This window comes from Tenrec ecaudatus, chromosome 12, assembly GCF_050624435.1.
Source record: "Tenrec ecaudatus isolate mTenEca1 chromosome 12, mTenEca1.hap1, whole genome shotgun sequence".
Lineage (NCBI taxonomy): Eukaryota > Metazoa > Chordata > Mammalia > Afrosoricida > Tenrecidae > Tenrec > Tenrec ecaudatus.
The window spans coordinates 124,441,152-124,461,698 of NC_134541.1; the positions used below are offsets into that span (position 1 = coordinate 124,441,152).

Here is a 20,547-nt window from a genome sequence, read left to right on the forward strand (position 1 = left end):
AGGGAGCTGAGGAGGAGGAGCTACGAGAGTGGACCAGCGCCCAGGGGGCAGGGCACCTACAGAGAAGTGGATCCGATTGTGATGGGGAAGCTGGAGGAAGTGTTTATCCAGGTTATATGGGTGGGAAAGGTGGGGGGAGGGGAGGAATAAAAGGAGGAGGAGGAGAGCAAAGGGGTTCTGGAAGTTTCCCATATTGGCGGCCAGAGTGCATCTCCAGGCAGGGTGGTCTGATTGTGGTTGAAGTTTGGTGGAAATGTCATAGGAGTCTTTTTGTTACAAGTGGCAGAAAGCTCACATTGACCCAAGAAAGGGAAAGAGAGAGGAAGGGAGGGGCGGAGGGAAGGAGGCATGTGTTAGTCTGGGCTGACTAGCGAAACAACTCCAGAGACACTCATATATGGGCAAGAGAGAGTTTTATATCCAAAAGCAATTGTATATTAAGAAGTCTAGTGTTAGTCCATATGTCGGCTATTAGTCCATAAATCCCTCTTTAGACTCACGCAGCACGTGCAGTGATGCCGAATGCAGGACGATCACTGGCCAGTGGGTAGCAAGTCTTGTGGCTCCATTGGCAGTAGAAGCATCTCAACACTGGCTCATGTTTCTAAGTGTCTCCTCCAACTCTCTTGAGTGTCTCAACAGCAGGAAAGAGAAGGCAGGGAGACTGGGTCTGGCCTCCAGGGAGCTGTTTATCTCTGTCGTGCCTCCAAATGAGGCCATCAAGCCGTGACCTGATTGACAGGCTAGGCTCCACCCCTTCACAAGTTGACAGGAGATGATGTGACTGCCACAGGGCGGCAGGGAGAAAGAAGAGAGGAAAGGAGGGACTGATGGGCTCATGTTACTGAGGAGTCGAGGAGGAATGGTCTCCGGCACAGTGGACCCAGGCGCTGAGGAGCCCCAGCAGGACACAGTCCCACTGCTGTCCTCTGGCACTTTCATTCGCAGGCAGACTCTGTGGATGCCCTGCAAAAGCCCCTCTATGGCCCATCAGCTTGGCAGCCCCAATGGGCAAATTGATTCTCTTTCCACCCGCTTCACTAAAAGTCTCAGGATTGATCTCTGACTGATTGGTCATTTGACTCATTTTAAACCTTTTTCAGCTTTAAAAAAAAAAAAAAAAAAGGAAGGGGAAATCCATGCGGTTTCAGCCCTGGGTTCTTCTTCTTGATGTGATTGAACTGCTGAACTGCATGAGATGTAAACTAGATGCCAATGACATTGTTGAGAAAGTCTCTGGATTGTGTCTGACTATGGCTAACAGGCAGACTGCACTGGGAAGTGGCTTGTTGCAGATGCAGTTAGGTTACAATGTAGCACTCCATAACAATGTAGCACTCTGTAACAATGTATGTAGCACTCCGTAAAAACGTAGCACCCTTCCGTTGATCTCATTTAGGATCCATTTAAATCTGTTCTGGTTTTTCATATTTTCTGCATTCTTTTTGACGGCGGTTTTTGGCCTGTTTCACTTTGTTATTGCTGTTACATTTTTTGGCTGTTTTTTCATGTTTTTCTGTACTAAATCCAGGATTGATCAATCTGTGGAAACAGGAACTGGAGTAAAGGTTCCTGAGGGGTATGGCAGGAGCCCTGGAGGGACAGTAGTTACACGTTGGGCTGCAATCCAAATGGTTGGCAGTTCAAAGCCACCAGCAGCTCTTTGGGAGGAAGACTGGGCTTCCTCCTCATGATGGTTACAGTCTCGGAAACCCACAGGAGGTCAGCATGCGTCAGCATCGACTCAGTGGTGATGCGTTTGTTTGTTTTTAAGAGTGTGGCAGGAGAGGTCGGGGGAAATGGGGAGCTCATAACAACAAGGACAAGAGTGAAGAAAGTGTTCTAAAATCGATGGTGCTGACGATTGTACAAATTCTTCTTGATGTGATTGAACTACTGAACTGTACGATATGTAAACTATATGCCAATAAAATGGTAGAAAAAGAAGAAAGTCTCAGGATTGTGTCTCATAAGCCTGAACTGGGTCATGGGCTCCAGTATCAAGTACTTATTGTAGCTGGGGGGTGGGGGCGGGTGGGAAGATATAACGATGAGTCAACCCTGGGTCACACACATGTCCAACACGTTGTTCCACTTGGGCCACCTAAACGAAAAATAAGGGAAAGGTTCTCCCGTAAAGAAAGCCAAGTGACAGGTGACACCACTGGAAGACAGAGGTCCTCTAAAAAGGGACATTAAAAACCATCTGCAAAATGCTAACAAGGAGGTGTCCTTAAGGTCCTCAGGCCAAGTCCGTTTGGGGAAAGCTAGGTAGCAAGGAGAGTTCCGGAGGACGCCCGCGGCCTGTAGCACACAGACCTCATCGTGACTGTGAAGGAGGGCACTGTAGAACGCAGCTGTCCCCAGACTCGTCCCACCACAGAGTCCTTTCTTATAGAGCTTGCTGGTCACAAGATTCTTGGGACACACAGTGAATCTTGGGGAAAAGTGCACTAAGCCCCACCGAGGGCCAGAGCTCTGTGGACACCTTCCCCGGCGACACAGCACACTGCCTGGCTCAGATGACTCCCTGGGCTGAGGGCTTGCTCCGGTCACCAGAGTCCACCATGTCCATATAAGTGCAGGCCAGAAATGTCGGAGAACTAGCACCCCGGCAGCTGCCCTCAGCCCATGAGGACGGGGAGCAGGTGTCACTCCCCAGCACCCTCTCACGTGCTCAGGCTCCAGGCTGGTTCCCCAGAGTTCCTTGCAGGTCTGAGCGCCATTGCCCCAGAGGTAGAATGGACTTTGTATTAGTTCGGGTAGACTAGAGAAACAAATTCATTGACACTCATATATGTGTAAGACAGAGCTTTATATCAAAGAGTAATTGTATAATAAGAAAACACCCTGGCCCAGTCCAGATCAAGTCCATAAGTCCGATAACAGCCCATTTGTCCAAGACGAGTCTATAAGTTCAGACTAACACAACACATGCAATGATGTCAAATGTAGGAAGATCACTGAGTTAGTCTGGGTGCTTTAGAGAAACAAATCCACAGAAACTCATGTACAAGAGAGAGCTTTATATAAAGGGCAAGTGTGCATCAAGAAAACATCCCAACCCAGTGCTGCCCAAGCCCACAAGTCCATTATTAGCCCATATGTCTGACACCAATCCACAAAGTCCTCCTCCATCTCACAAAACACACGCAATGATGCTGGCTGAAGGAGGAAACGTACCGAGTCAGTGAATGTGTAAGCATCTCAGCACTGGCAGGGGTCTCCACACGGCTGCATCAGAGAAGGTCCATGTGGCTTCTCCTCAGGGATGTCTTGCAGGAAGTGAGCCTTGCCAGCTAAAGCAAGGAACTGGCTAAGGCAGCTGCACCCTGGTCTGACCATCAGAAAGTTAAAGACCCGAGAATTTGAAAGGCGAGGCTCACTGAGCCATTTATCCCTCTACCCTTCAATTAACCCCACATGTGTTTATTAGCCAGGTTGACACAATAAACTATCTCAATCACAGGCCAGTGGGTGGAAAGTCCTATTGGTCCAATGGCAGTGGAAGCATCTCCAGGGCTCTGGCTGCAATCAGCATGGCTCCAGGTGTGTCCCACCTCCAGGGAGGAAGACAGGAGTTCCCAGAATCCTCAGAAGGCCACGCCCACATAGAGGCATGATTGGCTGTGACCTGCTGGTAGTCTAGACGCCACCCCTTCTCTCAAGTTGACAGGAGATTATGTAACTGCCACAGGCTTCCTAAAGCTTTCATTGGGTGCCTGCTCATATCCCCACTCTCCTTTCCGGGACCAACCCCCGAACAAACCACCTCCATTAAAACCCTACCCTCATGGTCTACTGGGGAGGAAACTGAAATGAGAATGTTTCTCTCCTGTGGGCTTTACAAACCTCAGCTGTCTCTCCCAGAAACTAACTCTCTCTCTCTCTCTCTCTCTCTCTCTCTCTCTCTCTCTCTCTCTCTCTCTCTATCTATCTATCTATCTCTGTCTGTCTGTCTCTCTCAACAACAGAAGCATTCCAGAGTACTGCTCATTATTTCAGGAGCCTGGGTAGTGCAGTGGTTCTGCATTGGGCTGTGGGTCGGCAAGGTCCATAGTTCAAAACTACCAGCTGCTCCAGGAGAAAAAGGCGGGGCTTCTTCTACTCCCTGAAAAACACAAGGGCAGTAGTGCCCTGCCCTAATGGTTGCTGTGAGTCGGCATCGACTCAATGGCAGCGAGTCTACTATTTCTTTCATTTTAAACCGCTCTATTGGCACACAATTGGCACACGTATCAGCCATCCAACAGTTCAGTCACTTCGAGGCATGCAACCATCGCCACAATCGGTTCTAGAGCATTCTCTGGGTGCTTGTCCTCCTCGTGATTAGCTCCCCATGCCCCGCAACCTCCCCTATGCCATACCTCTAGGGAACCCTAGTGCACTTACTGTCTCTACACACTTACCTCTCCTGGATTTCATAAGCAGAAAATCATTAACAGCAACCAAAAACGAATTATAAGGACAAAGTAAAGCAGATACAACTGAATCTGCAATAACCCGCTTTCCGGGGCATTCTTCAGGACGGCTGTCTGTGGTCACAGGGGAGTCGCCGGAGGCTTCATCCAAGGCACCTCCCCTTCATGTTTTTTTTTTAACTGAAACAACTTTTAAATGGATGCCCACTGTTTCTGCTCTGAATACAGTCCACTGCTTCAGCTCCCCAGTGACTAACCTAATGGGCTAAGAAACCACAGCACCAGCTCCACAGAGGTCCGCGCACTTTGCGCTGCCTCTCCTGGTCCATCAACCCAGGGAAGCAAACCCACGGCACCTCGCTTGGTCCAGAAAACACACGTGGGCAGCTGCTGCGATGCCACATCCAATTGCCACTGCTGCCACCACCATCCACCATGGCGGGGACCACAGATACCCGGGACCCTCTTCATTCCTTATAGTCACAAGCAACCTATGCCACATCCCATGGAGTCTACCTCCCAAACCACAATTCCAGACCTCTGTCCATCCCCTGCCTTGTCTTTGGCCAGTCTCCCGTATCTCACACAGTTTTTGCCAACAGCCTCCTGAGCAATCTCCCTGCCTCCTAGCTAACCACCTCACCATTCATCCGAAATGACAACCAAGCCGGAGAGGTGTATTGCCACACAAGCCTGGTTGTGTCATCCTCAGCTCCAAACCCTCCCTGGGCTGCCCACTGGGGCTCAAGACAAAATTCTCACTCCTCACGCTTTGCTGTTATAAATCAGATACGTAAACACACAAAAATGATGTGCCCAACACTCACGTGCCCCACTCAGCTTAAGGCCCTGCCCATGTCACCAAAGCCTTCCTTTAACAGAGGAGTGCTGATGGCATAGTGCTTACCCATCCAGCTGAGATCCAATCCGCTAGGTCAGTAGTTCAAAACCACCAGTCACTCTGCAGGAAAAAGATGAGGCTTTCTACTCCCATAAAGAGTTACAGTCTGGGACGCTCACAGGGGCAGTTCTACCCTGTCCTGCAGGGTTGCTCTGGAATTGGCATGGACCCAGAGGCAGTGAAGTTTATTTGATTTTCGGTTCCTTTAACTGCCCCCATCCTTCCTCTTCCCTAGCCAAGTCGACCATGGCCCTGAGTGGAAGAATCTTCATTCCCAGGTCAGTCTTGATCCTCTTAGACATAGGTGCATCCCCAAACTACCCCATCGTTTCAAGGTTTGCAACGTGATGTAAATAGACCATGTGCTCTGCGCGTCCTTCGCGGCACTTGTGGCGGGGAAGGCAGAGGCTGCAGTACACCACCCATCGTCATCAGCTGGCTGGCAGCACCCTTGGGAGATGGCACGCGGGCTCATCTGCCTGCTCGACTGCGGACACACCTATTACCAGGGAGAAGCCATCGCAAGGCCATCCTAAGCCCACTTCCTGAAGCCCATGGGTCGGGATCGGGCAGGGTTTATACTCAGGGATGTGCGAGGTCGGGGGAAATGCATGTCTTTGCTGTGCTGCAGCAGAGTCACGCCAACAATGCCAGAGTGACCCGCGTGGGCACCGCAGCCCACACACTGAGACACTCCTGACCCACTTCTACCTCCTCCAGACGAAAGCGCCTCACTCCCCGGGTGTCCAGCGGCCTTGCAGGGCCTCCATACCCCATCTTCTCTAACTGGATGTCCAGCCAGCTTCCCCAAACGGCGCGGTGCTCTTTGGTTCAATAACCAGGAGGGAGGCCAACAGCTGGTGCGCCAGTGACCCGCAGGGCTGCCAGCTGCAGATCTGACCCCAAGTTTGCCGCTCCAGCAATGCCCCTCTGGGTGTGTCCCTTCCCTGGATCTGTCTTCTCCCCTGCACCATGGAGACAGCCGGTCCCCGCCGAGGGGGGTCCGATGGTCCCGTGAGATAGGCAGGCAGCTGCCAGTGGAGGCTCTCATAGCCACGAGTCCACAGAGGGAGACCAAGGACCCCGGGGACCAGGCAGGACCACGTGGTGGCAGAGACAAAGTGCAAGTCAAGCTGGTTGAAGGAAAGGTAATTTATTGGCCATGTGACTGGGACATCTTGGGAGGGGAGCTTCACCTCGGGTGAGACTGAAGCTTGGGATTCTAATGACATGCCAGGAGAGACCCCCTGTGGGTTTCCATGACGGTCACTGGGGACGGGAGTAGAAAGCTCAGTCTTTCTCTCTCAGAGCTGCCGGTGGATTCCAACCAGCGACCATGCAGATCGCAGGCCAACGTAACTGCTGCCCACCAGGGTCCCTCCCCCCGGAGCTGGCCCTGCCCCTGCCCCTCTCGGCCACTCTGCCTCCTCCATCGGCTCCCAAGTAGCCAGAACTCATCCTTCAGCTTCCGTACCCGCAGAGCTCGAGAAATAACCACGGAGCCTCTTCTCCCAATCCCGAGGCTGCTCCCCATTGGCCCACCCGCTGGCGTCACGCGCCATACCTGAACCAATCGCAACGGCCAGGGGGAGGCCGGTGATGGTGGTCCAGGTCTGGGTGGTGTGCCCACCCTGAAGGAGGTGGTCCACTGTGTCTAGAACCACCTGGGGTTAGACGGGGGCACGGGGTGGGCCCCAAAGGGCCGCTGCAGTGACTCTCCCAAAGTGGGGGGGACACCAAGCATCTGCATTTTGAGAAGACCTTCAGGGCCACCACTGGCATGTTACCAGTTTTAAAAAGCAGTGTGTGTGGGACACAGGAGTGCGGTGGCTAAGGACTCAGGAGGTTGTGAGTTCGAATGCAGCCAGCAACTCCGTGGAGGAAGCAAGCACTGGCCGGAAGACTCTGGTCCGTCGTAACCATAGGAACTAACAACGAACGAGTTTCTGAGTGTGTAAGCTCTATGTAGGGAGAATCCCGAAAGGTAAGAGCCCAGGTCCCTCTGAGGTCCCCCTGGCCTTGCTAAGGACCACAAGGGCGAAGGCCACGCTCCTCGCCTTCCTCTCCGTCCCACCAGGCTTGTCAGGCGGCCTGCCTTCCCTGCCCCAGAGTCTGGGTTTTTCGGGAAACGCATTTAGCGGAGCCACATTTGCTGTCCCTCCCAGGATACCTGCCAGGGCCCTGGTGGAGGAGGAAGGGGACGCACAGACTCCCCATCACTGGCTCTCACACATACACACACACACACACACACACACACACTCACTCACTCACTCACTCACTCACTCACTCACTCACTCACATCCATCCAGTCTCCAACTCAGACTCACAGACACACACTCCCACGTACCACATCCACAGGCCCACCCACGGCACGGAGCTGCGAACCGCACGGGCGTTTATTCTCTGGCAAAGGGGAGGGCTGGGTAGTCCATTCTCAGGCTGCGTCAGAAAGTGCAGTGTCGGGGGAACACAGACTAGGCCCCAAAGTGACAATAAGTTAGGGGGAAATTCTCAGGCTGATGTCAGGCTGGGCGGGAGGCACAGCCCAGGGGCCCAGCACCACTTCCAGCCGCCTGGCTCCGCAAGAGCACATCCCACAAGGCTGGCTCCGTGTGGGCTCCCCTCACCTGAAACACCAAGGGCAGGGGAGAGGCATGGCATGGCGGGCTCAGGAACTGCCCCAGGGCCAGGAAGGACAGGCCTGAGGGGTGGGGGCAGGGTGCCTGGGGTGGGGCTGGGAGGGAGCGGTCCTCACCAGGCCCTCAGTTCAGATCCTGCAGGTTCTCATAATCAGGAGGTTCCTCTTCCTCCTCCTCCTCTTCCTCCTCCATCTCCTGGGAACTCAGGGGAGCTGTGGGCAGAAGAGAAGTTGGTCCTCAACTTAAAAGCCATGCGCCCCCACCCAAGGCCGCTGGCCCAGCCCCTGCCTCATGGGCCCCAGCACACACCAGGCTCCGTCGTCTCCACCTGCGGGTGCAGCTCCTGGGACACGTTCACATACTCCCGGCTCCCGTCTGTGGGGACAGGTCGCAAAGGGCAGCCACACGGAATGGGAAGGAGGGGACAGGGCAGACAGAGGGGACAGGACTCTGAGCCACAGTGAAGCTAAGGGTTGGAGAGAGGACACACCGTGGGAGGAAAGCGAGAGGGAGAAGGTGGGGCCTGGTGGGAAGGGGCAGGTGTCACTCACCTAGAGATGCTTCGGCACTCTCCTCACTTTCGGGGACGTTCACATAGTCCTCCACTGCGGGGAGACCCACCCCTGTGTTAGCACACAGCCTCGGGCGTGCCCTCTCAGAGTCCCCAGTGCCCACACCCCAGGCTCCCTGAGTGGCCACCAGAGCCTGTCAGCAGGCCCACCTGAGACTCCCAAGCCCCACCCCAGCCAGTTCTCAAAGGACAGGGGTCATCAACCAGGAACGCCCTGCTACGGCGTGGTTTCCACTTCAGCCGTCCTACACGTGTCTCCGGCCTTTTGGAAACAGGTCACGGAGCCGTTCTGCGGAGGCCCCAGTCCCTGTGGCTGCAGCTAGCTCCGCTGTCTACCTGGCCAGCGGTGACATACTCGGCGCTCGCCAAAAGTACGGAAAGAATCCCAGGACAGAGGGTCCGGCGCTGGGGTGGCAGGTGTACACGGGGGCAGTTGGGGGTGTCGGTACCAGGACAGTAGAGGAGTGGGAGGACCCAGAGCCCAAGCCCCCCCACCCCCATGCAGCAGACAGGATGAGACTGAGTCAGAGCAAGCAAAGGTGCCTGATGGACAGGGAGACGGTGCCACAAGCAGAACAGAAAATCCAAAAAGAGGCCAGGGCCAGGGGCGGGCACAGGGAGAGGGAGGGGTGGGGTGTCGAGGAAGGAGAGGGACGAGAAAGAACCACGTTTGTAGGGGTTTAATGGGACCTGCCGTTGATGTCAGCTCTTGAGGTGGGCTGTGTAAATAGATGCAGGGTGCTTCTTCACAAAGCCTAAGTCAATAAATGCGTTCCCCCAGATGCCTTACTGCTCAGACCTGACTATTGGTCTACGTGGCTGGAGAAAATACGGCGGGGGCGGGGGTGAGGGGAGGGGGCGAGTCAAAGTGAAATGACTTGGAGTCGTTAGAGACAAACAAATTCCTTTCCAACAAGTGGGGAGACGGGGGCTTGCCCTGTCGCTAAGGCATGCATGACACAGGCACAGGAGGGACGGGGGGCTGTGGGGAGGGACGGAGACCAGCCTGGCCGCGAACGTGCTGGGAGACGCAGTGAAGGAACCCCCAGGCTGGGTGTCGGCAGACTGGGGCTCGAGAGCCAGCCGTCCACGTGGCTCTGGGGCGAAACGGAAATGCTTTCAAGGACATTACTTAGATCGCAGCGATATCGTTTGTTTGTGAAAATATACTTGTGGCCCTCATCGTTTTTTAAAGTATTGTGAGGGACAGGATTGGCTCTTCCATCTCAAGCTTGTCAATCCCTGTCCTAGACAATTAAACAGACACAGTCATCTCAGAAGAGGCTGTTGGTCTCACCCTGTCTAGAGCAAAAAACATCAGACAACATGGACACACAAGGCCACACAGGGCCACATGGACACAGGGCCACATGGGCACACAAAGACTAATGGACACACATGGACAGAGGGACTCATGGATTCATGCAAACCTCAGCCTACACACCCAGGCCTACGTGGTGCCCGGCTACCACAACCAAGCACTCTGAAAGGATGGAGATGGAAGGGTCTGGAAAGATGGAGCTCACACCAGGACCTGGCTGACTGTGACCGCCAGGCCTGCCCTGGGTTACCCTCCCATTCTGGGGCGGAACTCAGCCGCGGCCTCCACTTTTCAGCCACATGGCAGCCTGGACCAGCAGGTGAACAGAAACACCAGGATGGGAGGCGCTCCTGACAAGAAACGGCCAGGGGTGAAGCCTAGACGGCGGGCAGGGATGGGACGGATGGATGGACGTACAGAAATGGTGAACAGGGAGGAAGTAGGAAGAGGGCCATCCCTGTGTGGGGCTGACCAGCCCCATCCCGAAACAAGACATAGGGGATGGAGTAGAAAAGAAAAAAATCACCTCAGCTACCCTCCCCCAACAAATGACAACGGGAAGGCCACAGATGGGAAGAGGGCAAGAAGGGGAAAGCCGATCGGAACGAAGCAGCCAGCGTGAGGCCTGAAGGGCAGGCGGTCTACAGAGGAGCCAGAGGAAGAACTGGACTGAGAAATGCGTGCAGCAGGACGGAGGGGCCGGGGTGCAGGAGATGGTGCGTTGGTCGGGGGGACCCACTCACTGGAGCAAGCACTCTCCCGGAGGTTGCGGGGCGCCGCGGCAGTGGTTGGGGTGCTGTCGGGGAGCACCTCCCTGAGAGGGGAAGGAAAATGGCGGATGAGCAAGGCTGTCCCAGCCTGGGTCCCCACCTGCCACCTGGCCACTCACAAGTAGCCTTCACTGTTGGGGTAGTCTTCCTCATCGTCCTCCTCGTCCTCGTCCATGTCCTCACAGGCTGGCTCTGGGGATGACATGGGAGTCAGCCCCGTCAGGGAGGACCCCAACCTCCACGCCCCACCCCAAGACCCGGGCCCCAGCCAGCCAGAGCACCTGGGGTCCCAGACACACCCTCGTTCTCGTAGCTGGCCACGCTGATGGCTTCAGAGGGAGAGAGGGAGAGGAAGGGCCACGTCAGCTCAGGCTAGCCACCTGCCCAGCCCGGCCTCTCGCGACACTCACCACTCTCCGAGTCCTGCCGGGAAGCTAGCGTCTGGTGGGAGCTCACAGGGGGCCGTGGGGAACTCCTGGGAGTCAAAGGTTACGGGGTAATGCCTGGGGTGGGGGTTAGTAACAGGACAAGAGCCCGCTAACTCAGGGAGGTTAGAGGGCAGAGAATGGGCTGGGCTGGGGAATGGGGGGGAAGGGCTACTCACGGGATGGGGGGCACGTCTGGCTGGGTCAAAGGGTATGGGGTTGTGTGGATGGGATCCGGTGGCCAGTGGGCGATGGTGTCTGTGAACAGGACCCAGTTGTAGGGGTGACTGCGGCCGCCACCACCCCTCTTGCGCTTCAAGGGGCAGGCTGGAGGCCCGGGCAGGCCAGCTGGCTCTCGTCTCCCCCCTCCCCACACTTCAAGACAGAGACCCAGACAGACAGCCCCTCACCCCTCCACCCAAGGGCAGAACCCTCTGAGTACTCACAGGGCCGCTTGATCTGTAGGTTACTTGGGTATAAACTGGTAAGAGAAAGAGCTTGGCATGGGGCCAAGAGAGCCCCCCGCCCCAAGCCATGTGAGGGGATATGAGGGGACCCACAGGGTCACCCGGGGCAGACTCACCTATCTGGGGAGGCACTGTCATAAGAGGCTGGGGAAGAGAGAGCTGATAAGACAGGAAAGGAGGTGCCGGAGAGAGCTCTGGGTGGCAGGACCCAGCCGGGGTGGGGACAGGGCCAGGCTCCCTGGTGGGGTCCACTCACCTGGAAGTTCTCGGCAGCGCAGACACAGGGCCAGCAGCAGCACAGTCAAGAAGGGCAGCAGCAGGAGCCCCAGCTCGGCAGAGCTCACCACCGCTGCCTCCATCTGCGGAGAGAGGGGAGCCCCCCAAGGGCAGAGCTGCAGCAGGGCTGGGGGCGGCCTGAGGCGAGGCAGGGCCCTTGTGAGTTGCTCCTTGGGCCCCCCTCCCCTACAGAGCAGCGTGGGGTCAGTGCTGGCTTGGGAAGACCCTGGGCCCCCGGGCGGGCAGGCCAAGTCCCAGGCTGGGGCCTGGAGCCCCAGCCGCTCCCTTCATGGTCCCTGCACCCGGGCCGAACCTGCACCTCACTCCTCCACGCCTTGTCAGCCCCTGCCTGTGGCAGGAAGCTGTGGTGAGCGCTGGGTGAGGGCAGGAAGTCATCGGGCTCGCAGACTGCACCGCCCCATCCACCCCCACCCGGCAGTGGGAGCACGGAGGGGAACGACCCCCAGGGTGGATGGGGGGGTGGCCAGCAGGCTGGCCTCCACGTCCACAGGAGCCAGGAGAGGAAGCTCCACTGTGGGAATTTTGGGGTACACAGGGCAGTGCCTGCCCACCTGAGGGGTGGGGCCTGGGGTGGTGGGGGCGGGGGTGGGGGGACACAGGCGTGACTCATGGTCACACAGAGCCAGCTCACTGGGAGGAAAGCGGTCCCCTCTCCCTCACCCAACCAGAGGGCAGGCACTTCCCAGAAGCTGGAGGACGGAGACCAGGCAACCCTGCAGGCCAAAGGATACTAACCTAACCCCAGAGAAAGACGCACACAGGCACCTGGGGTCTGGCTACAAATTTTATTGAGAAACAAATAGCACCGAGCCCCTGGGGCTGCTCCCGTGGAAGAGTCCCCCAGGCCCCCACTGTCTCCCAGCGCCCCCGGGGCTGCATGTCCATGTAGTGTATAGAAGCTGGAGGCTGGGACACAGCTCTGGGCCACTCGTGCCAGGAACTGGGCCAGGCCAGGCCAGGCTGAGGCTTGGGCTCGGGCTCCTTCCAAGGTGGGCTGGGCAGGTGCCAGCAGGTGTGTGGCGGGTGAGCAAGCAACGTCCCCTCAGATGAGCACGCTGGACACGGGGACCCGGGTGGAGCGGCCACGCTGCGGCACCACGATCCGGTCATCGACGGGCCCTGCCTCTCGCAGCACACCTGGCGGGAGTGGAGGGGCAGAGCCAGAGCTGGGTGGATGGACAAGACGGGGACAAATGGGTGACAGCAAATGGGTGGGACTAGAGTGCCACTGGGATGTGACCACAGAGCCGGAATTGAATGGAGAGGAGCCAGGGGCACGAGGCTGAGCAGACGGGAGTTGTGGACAGATGGCAGGGGCCCAAACTCACCCTGCACGTGTAGCTGGGCACGTCGGCGGTCGCCCTCAATGAAAACGGCAGTGCCCAGGAAGGCTGCCCCGCCCAGCGCCCCAACAAAGGCGCAGAGCATGAGCGAGAACTGCAGGGCCCGGAATTCGGACAGGAAGGATGGGGGCCAGCTCCGGCGGAGACGGTCGGAGATCTGGAGAGAGGCCAGTGAGCTGCCGTCCGAGAGTGTGGAAGCCCAGGACAGGGCAGGGGTTCGCTGCACCAGTCTCGCCCCTCCTCCCACCCCAGAGGCTGGCCCAAGGGTGGGCAGAGCTCACCAGGCCGATGAGGTAAGGGCTCCCAGCGTCGCCCAGCAGGTGGGACAGCACGATCTGGAAGGCCTCTGCGGTGGACCGCCGCGTGGGGATGACCACGTACTGGGGCAAGAGGAGCAGGGGCTCAGGGTTTGGCTCCCCCAAGAAGCAGAGGTCGGGGTGAGCCTGGCTCAGAGGAGTGACTGGGCTCGGGGCAAGGGCTACAGCAAGGGTCTCCCACCTGCCCTGAGCCCATGTACCTCCGGGGAGCTGCTTACCAGCAGAATGTCAGCTACGATGGCCCAGTTCATGGACAGCAATGTCTCCCCGACGAAGATGAAAATCTGGGGGAGGGATGGGCCCGTCACCGTGGAGCAAAAAGGTTTTCCTCGGCATCCCAGGCTGAGAGACCAGCTGGTCCCGTCCTCAGTGGAGCCCCCGTGGCCATGGCCGCGAGACACCGAGGTACAGGTGAGGAGACTAAACCCAGAGCCCAAGTGCCCCATGGCTGGCATTCCTGCTCTCACCACCACACCGGCTGCCCCTCGGCCTGCCCAGTGCACCGTCCTCCGCCCTGAACTGCACCTCCATGGCGCGCGCTGACTACTCACGTAGGTGGCCACGATGCTCCCACGCGCACAGGCGAGGGACAGGAAGAGGAAGGGGGCAGAGCCCAGGAGCCCCGCAGCGCAGACCAGAGGGTCAGCCCGGGGGTTGGAGCGGCGGAGGCGGCGGCTGATCTCCACGCCCAGGCCCACGCCCAGGACACCAGTCAGGCAGGTGATGAGCCCAAAGATGAGGCTAGGGGGCAGGGCAGAGGGTGTGCCTGCTGAGCCCTCCCCCTGCCCCCCAACTCTCCCTTCAGTCCTGGAGAGCCAATCCCAGCTGCCCGTTACCCAGGCTCAGCTCCTGGCTCATAGAGTCCCCCATACCCATCCCCCGACTCCGAGGCTAAGGCCCTGTTGTGGACTCAGGATTCCAACAGAGCCTGCTAGTGTCCCAGCCCACTCTGCGTACCTGTCAGAGGAGGAGCAGGAGTCTCCGGGGAGGCAGGGAGGGGTCTCCCCCAGGACCACACGGGAGCGAAGCAGGAAGGCAGGAGCCCAGAGAGCCAGGGAGCCCGTGACGAAGGCCACGGCCGTGAAGCCCAGGGACGACAGGACGAAACTGGGGCTGCACACGGGCGGGGGTAGGTCAGTGAGGAGCTCGCTTCTCCCTCCCTCGCTGGACCGGGTCAAGGCAGGGCATAAGCGTGCAAGCAACTGGCCTGGCCCGGCCCCTGGGCCTGTAATTTAAGCAGCTGCCACAAGGGGGCATACGGACAGACTCCCTGGCATTGGGTGAGGACCCAAGTCCCCTGGAAGCACTGAGGCACATGCCCCAGCCCTCCCCTGGGGCCACACCTGTCGGACCAGGATGGGCTGACACTCACTTTCTGGCCAGAGCCTTCAGGTCCGCCCACCACGAGGTGGGGCTCATGGGTGGCGAGTCCGAGTGGCGCTCCACGGCCCCCCGAGGCGGCTCCCGGACCACCAGGAACAGCAGCAGGACGGCCACCACGCCGAGGCCCGGTGTCACCTGGGGAGAGAGCAGGCTTCAAGAGTGGGCCCAGCTGGGTCCCACTCCAGGGCAGGGCCTGGGAAGAGAGAGGGTCTATCTGAGCTGTAGGTGAGGGGGGCTGAGGCTGCCACTGGGGACTGGCCCCTTTCTGCAAGCCTCACTTTGTCCCCTGGGGGCTTTGTCCACCCTCATCTTCATCCGAGGAGCCATCTTTCACCCAGTCAGCTGGCACAAGGGCCCACACTGCTCTAACCGGGCACCACTCTGGCTCACGGTGCCAGGTGCTGAGGTTCCTAAGCAGAAAGGTCTCTGTTAGCAGCTGACTGAAGGTCCACAGAGGAAAGACCAGCTGGTTCTGGAGCCCTGGAGCCTCTCACCCTGGGGCTTCATTACAAACAGATAAAACGGTAGAACTTCCCCTGTGGGGTGCCGGGACCCTAACTCCCTACGGGAGTAGAAAGCCCCATTATTCTTTTCTGAGGAGCAGCTGGTGGCTTAACTGCTGACCATGCAGTTACCAGCCTGCCGCCTCAATCACCACGCCACCACCGGGGCTCCTTAGGGCTCGCTGCAGAGTGCTGAGAGCCCCTTCTCTGAGCTCCATCTTACACGGGGCTCGGTTGCCAGTCACCTGGAGTAATGTCCGGCCCACAAAAGGGAGGAGTGGAGGTGAGGGTGGGGGACAGGCCGACCCCTCCCCAGCTGAGACTCACCCTCAGAGCCCAGTGCCAGTCCCCAGCCACATCCTTCACTTTGGAGCCTGCAATGTAGCCCAGACCACTGCGGGGGAACAGGGAGGACACAGCGGTCAGCTGGGTCTCCGACAGCAGGCCCCAGCCCTGGCCCCCAGGTGCCCCGCTCCCTCACCTGCCCACGGGGATGGCGAAGTAGAACACGCTGAGCATGCGGCTCCGCTGGTCGGCCACGAAGAGGTCTGCGATGAGCGTGGGCGCGATGGTGGAGTAGCTGGCCTCCCCAACCCCCACCAGGCCTCGGGTCAGGAGCAGCAACCAGAAGCGCTGGGTGCAAGCGAGACAGAGGTAGGGAAGGGAAGGGAAGGTGCCGGCCCGGCCCCAGGCCTTGCTGGCGGGAGAGACCCCACTCCACAGTGGGACAGGCTGGGGCTGGCGGGAGAGGCCCGGTTCCATAGTGGGACGGGCTGGGGCTGGTGGGAGAGGCCCGGTTCCACAGTGGGACAGGCCGGGGCTGGCGGGGAAGGCCCGGTTCCACAGTGGGACAGGCCGGGGCTGGCGGGAGAGGCCGGTTCCACAGTGGGACAGGCCGGGGCTGGCATCCTGACTCCACTACTTACTTACTAGCTGTGTCTCTCGGGTAAAGTAACTTAACCTCTCTGAGCCTCACTTTCCTCATCTGCAAAAGCCGAGTAAGAAGGCCTTGCTCTCATCGCTGTTGGGAGGATCAGACAACGAAAGGTCTGTTGGTCACTCTGCAGGCTGGTGGATGCCGGGTCAATCTTAGCTTCTGGGGCACCACCCACCCGGCCACCCCCACTGGGAGGTGGGGGGGGGGACCTAGTTCCAGTCTACCCAGCACACCAGGAGGCCAAACCTCCAGTGTCCACTTCAGGAAAGGAGCCAAACAGAGCAGGCAGGAAAGGCAGGGTGGAGGTGGGAGTGGGGGGAGAGCAAGCAGGGGTCACAAGTCAGAAGAGGCACTCCGGAAAGGAAGAAGTGGGTCAACTGCAGCCGGAGAGTCCAAGGAAAGGGGCAAGACAAGGAGCAGGAAGCAGGAGGTGTATTGGGCAACTGGTGACTTTGGCAAGAGCCGCTTCAACAAGCCGGGGCAACAGTCAGCAGGGCCCTCCAAGGGGGACAGGGAGGGGCTGCTCTTTCACCCAGCCTGACATTCAACACTGGGGAGGGCTGGGGGACAAAGGGGGTGTGTGCTTGCAGGAAGTCTGGCCAGGAGGGGAAGTGAGAGGGTGTGGGAGCCATGCAGTTTTCCATGGTGAAGAAGTAAGTGTGAGGGCTGAGGTGTGAAGTGGAAGAGGCCCCTAGTGAGGGGGAGAGGGAGCGGGGGAACCAGAGGAGGGGCTGGCAGAAAAGGGGGAGAAGGTGGAGTTGGTGGACTAACTCAGGCAAGAGGGGAAGGCGGAGGGCACAAGCTAAGGAAACGGCAGATATTCCCGAGACCCAGCATGCAAGGGACCCAAAACAGCCAGTAAAGGGAGGAGATGGGGAGAAGCAGGGGTGGGCTGGGAGCCTCACCTCTCTGGGGATGAAGGATGAGCCCAGCGTCACCAAGGACCAGAAGGCAATGCCCCCACACATGAGGTACTTCCGATTGTACCTGTCACCCAGGTAGCCAAACACAGGTGCCAACACCATGTAACTGGAGATGAACACTGCAGGGAAGCAGAGAGTCACCGACCGTCCCCAAGGAGCATGGCAGGGGCCAGGGAAGAGTCAGAGCTCTCCACTCCTCAGCCCAGCCCCAAGGCCCATCAGGGCTTCAATCTCTCTCCAAAGCTTCCACTGCGGAGTGGACCGCCCAGCCCACTTGCTACTTCCTTCGACACGGGACTCACAGTGCCTATCCCATCCAAACCCTACCTCTCTCCCCACCCTCAGGCTTGGCCACACACACACACACACACACACAACTCAATTCCATCTCAGGGCTTTGGGGACCTGTGATCACATTGTGCCTGGAACATCCTCTCATTTCTGAACCCCACTGCATTTCATTCCTTCAGCTTCCGAACCAGTGCTTCCTCACACCAACCCTCTCTACTGCATCTAGTTTATTTTCTCTTGTACAACATTTATCCCTGGGGGAAGTGAAGTCATTTATTAAATTTGTATCGATGGGTGCCTCCCCCAAACCCCTGCAGCACACCAGCAGAATGTTGGCTCAATGAAGGTCAAGGCCCTGTCTGTTGTGGACACAACTATGTTTCCAGCATTGAACGCACAGCCCAGAACAAAAGTGGTGCTCAGTAAACGCCTGGGTGGACAAGTGAATAAATGGCAATGCCTGGAATGAGCCTTCCCACGTTTGGAAACCTTGACCCATCTCCTCCTTCGTCCTTCACCTTCAACACTCCCAGCTCCTATTGGCCTGGAGCGGACAGACCACCACACAACTGCTTTTAGATCCCCAGCTGCCTCTCTTCGGCTGTGTGCCTCAGGCAAGTCTTAACTCTTCTACCACCGTCTGGAAAGACCTACATCTGCTTTGAAGGGAGGGAGATCCCTGGGGTGGACGGACACCAGTCAAGCCCTACGGCTGTAACTGCTGTATCCCCCAGGGCCTGAACCATTGCAGTTCCGCTCAGGCGAGCTTGAGGAACAAATGGAGCAGAAGAAGGGAAGGGAGATTTCGCCCTGGTCTTGCCTCCCCCAGAGCCCCAAAGTTGCCAACGGTAAACTGACTTCACTCCATCCCAGTCACCACTCTCCTCCCTGCCCTGTGGTCAGCACTGCAACCGGCTCTCCACACACTGGCTCCTGCGATCCTCACATCAGTCCTGCGAGCTATCTGTGTGGGCCCGCCCCATCTCACAGGCCGGGGCTCTGAGTGGGGACACGTGGAGGGCAGTGGGTCTGGTGGGTCATGGAGGACGGAAAGGGAAGTCTTGCCTACAGTGCATGGAAAAGGGGAGATGTAGACCCCACTCTGCTTTAACCATTACACTAAACCATGGCCCTCCTTCAATGCAATGGCCCAGCTGAGCAGGGCAGCCCCAGAGCAGCATGGGGCCACCCCTCCCCTGGCTTCTGGTGTGGTCTGTGGTGGCCTGGATTCTGACTCATAGCCTCCCTACAGGTCAGAGAAGTACTTTCCCCGGTTTCTCTCAAGGCATTGGGGGGCGTTTGCATCACCAAATCACTGAGTTTCCGAGCTCCTTCTCTGGCCACTTGCCAAATCTACTGTTCTCCAAGCGACTTAGAATCAGAGCCACTAGGCCTCCCGGGCTTCCAGGTATGTGACCCCCAAGCAAGGCAGAGGAGGAGAGCTGCTGGGTGCCCAGGCGGGGTCCCTGCTCACCGGTCTGGATGAGGCCGGAACTACTGTCTCCGATGTCGAAGAACTGCTCAATGTCTGGAAGGACGCCTGGGAAAGGGGAAGAGTCGAGCTGAGCGGGGCCGGGCAGCCCCACCCTGGGGACCCCTGCCCCCTTCCTCTCTACAGCCGGTACCCGCCACGGTGAAGCGATCCATGTAGTTGAGGAGATTAATATAGCACAGCACAGCCACCACGAGTGCCGAGCGGCCCGGCGACAAGCCCGTGATGCGCTGCAGTCCCTCCCGGTCCGGGACCTCAGGCTCCCCGGACTTCGGGGCTCCCAGGAACCCCGGGGTGCCGGGCACGGGTCCATCGTCCGTGTCATCCGCCTGGCTGAGGAAGGGCGTGGTGTCGGACCCGGCCATGGTCCCCGGGGGCCGCGCCCGCCCGCGCTCTGGTCCCACCGATGATCCCACCTGCGAGGGGAGGAGGCTGGAGGAAAGAGCATGGAGGGCGCCCAGGCGAGGCACGCCCGGAGGAGTTAAGTCTGCCCGGGGACGCGACGGGGCCGAGAGAGGGACCCCGAGCCGTGTCCAGCCTCCCCATCATGCGGACACCCCGCGCGGGAGGGGGCGGGGGTCCGAGGATGCCGCGGGCAGCAGCGGGTTGCACAGGGCCCCCACCCCCGGGGCCCTCCCGGGCGGCGGCCCAGCTCACCCCGGTCAGAAGCGCGCCACGCTCGCCGCCGCTCAGCCCCGGGGCTGCCCCACGGCCGCCGCCATGTTGCTTTGGAGCCGGTCAGGTGATGCGGGGCTCCGGGCAGCAAAAGCCCGAGCGGACACACTCTGTGCACGTGACTGCCAGCGGCGTACGGAAGCCGCCACGGGACACTTTCAGCGCGCCGGCCCGGGCCGCGTTCTCGCGCCATGTGACCGGCCGCGGTCGCCCTGGCAACGCAGCAGCGCCGCGCCCCCGCCCGGCCACGGGTTGAAATCAACTCGTCTCCAGGGCAGCTGTGCCCGCTGGTGAAGTCACCTAACCTTTCGGACTCCAGAGCGCCCGCCTGGCCGACTTCACGGTCTAACCCGAGAGCGGAACCGTCCGTGGGCGCACGCCCTAGAAATGCCGGAGGCCCCCTCTCGTCCTAGGTCACTGCGCTCGTCCTCGCCGCCCGCCTGCGGCCTCACGCTCGCTCAACGGTCGGTGAATGGACGTCCGAGCCTGGCCTCCCCCTCGCCCCTGTCCCACCGTGCGCTCTGCCCACCACAGCCTCCACTGGAGACTAGCGAGGCTGCCAAAGACCGGCCTCCGCCCCCCTCCGCCCGTGGCCGGGGTCCTTGCGCCCTCTGGTGGTGACGTCGGGGCGACGCCCGGGGTCCTTGCGCCCTCTGGTGGTGACGTCGGGGCGACGCCCGGGGTCCGAGAGCTGGCGCTGTGTGTCCGGGAAGCAACCCTGGTGGTCTAGTTACCATTTGGGCCGCTGACTACAGGGCACGTAGTTAGTTCAACACCCCCCACTGCAGCTCTGCTGGAGAAAGATGGGACTTTCTACTCCCATAAAGAGTTGCAGCCATGGAAACCTACAGGGGTCACTTCTCTGTCT

At 59.0% G+C, this 20,547-nt stretch overlaps 2 protein-coding genes across 2 annotated transcripts; both read right to left on the reverse strand.

Annotated features, from left to right (window-relative positions):
- Positions 1 to 7,635: 7,635 nt before the first annotated feature.
- On the reverse strand, positions 7,636 to 11,877 carry LAT (linker for activation of T cells). Its single transcript, XM_075528126.1, has 10 exons — positions 11,775 to 11,877; positions 11,635 to 11,662; positions 11,231 to 11,426; positions 11,037 to 11,101; positions 10,746 to 10,955; positions 10,600 to 10,670; positions 8,516 to 8,569; positions 8,274 to 8,339; positions 8,081 to 8,176; positions 7,636 to 7,952 (listed from the first exon to the last, which is right to left on the reverse strand). Exons 1-9 carry the CDS (start codon positions 11,875 to 11,877, stop codon positions 8,088 to 8,090), a joined length of 882 nt encoding a protein of 293 aa, XP_075384241.1. The 3' UTR covers positions 7,636 to 7,952; positions 8,081 to 8,087.
- A 709-nt stretch (positions 11,878 to 12,586) lies between these two features.
- On the reverse strand, positions 12,587 to 19,813 carry SPNS1 (SPNS lysolipid transporter 1, lysophospholipid). The gene is made up of 13 exons (XM_075564659.1): positions 19,662 to 19,813; positions 19,138 to 19,420; positions 18,987 to 19,052; positions 17,204 to 17,340; positions 15,843 to 15,994; positions 15,689 to 15,755; positions 14,848 to 14,993; positions 14,433 to 14,588; positions 14,027 to 14,216; positions 13,694 to 13,759; positions 13,440 to 13,538; positions 13,144 to 13,315; positions 12,587 to 12,952 (listed from the first exon to the last, which is right to left on the reverse strand). Exons 2-13 carry the CDS (start codon positions 19,367 to 19,369, stop codon positions 12,858 to 12,860), a joined length of 1,578 nt encoding a protein of 525 aa, XP_075420774.1. The 5' UTR covers positions 19,370 to 19,420; positions 19,662 to 19,813; the 3' UTR covers positions 12,587 to 12,857.
- Positions 19,814 to 20,547: the final 734 nt, after the last annotated feature.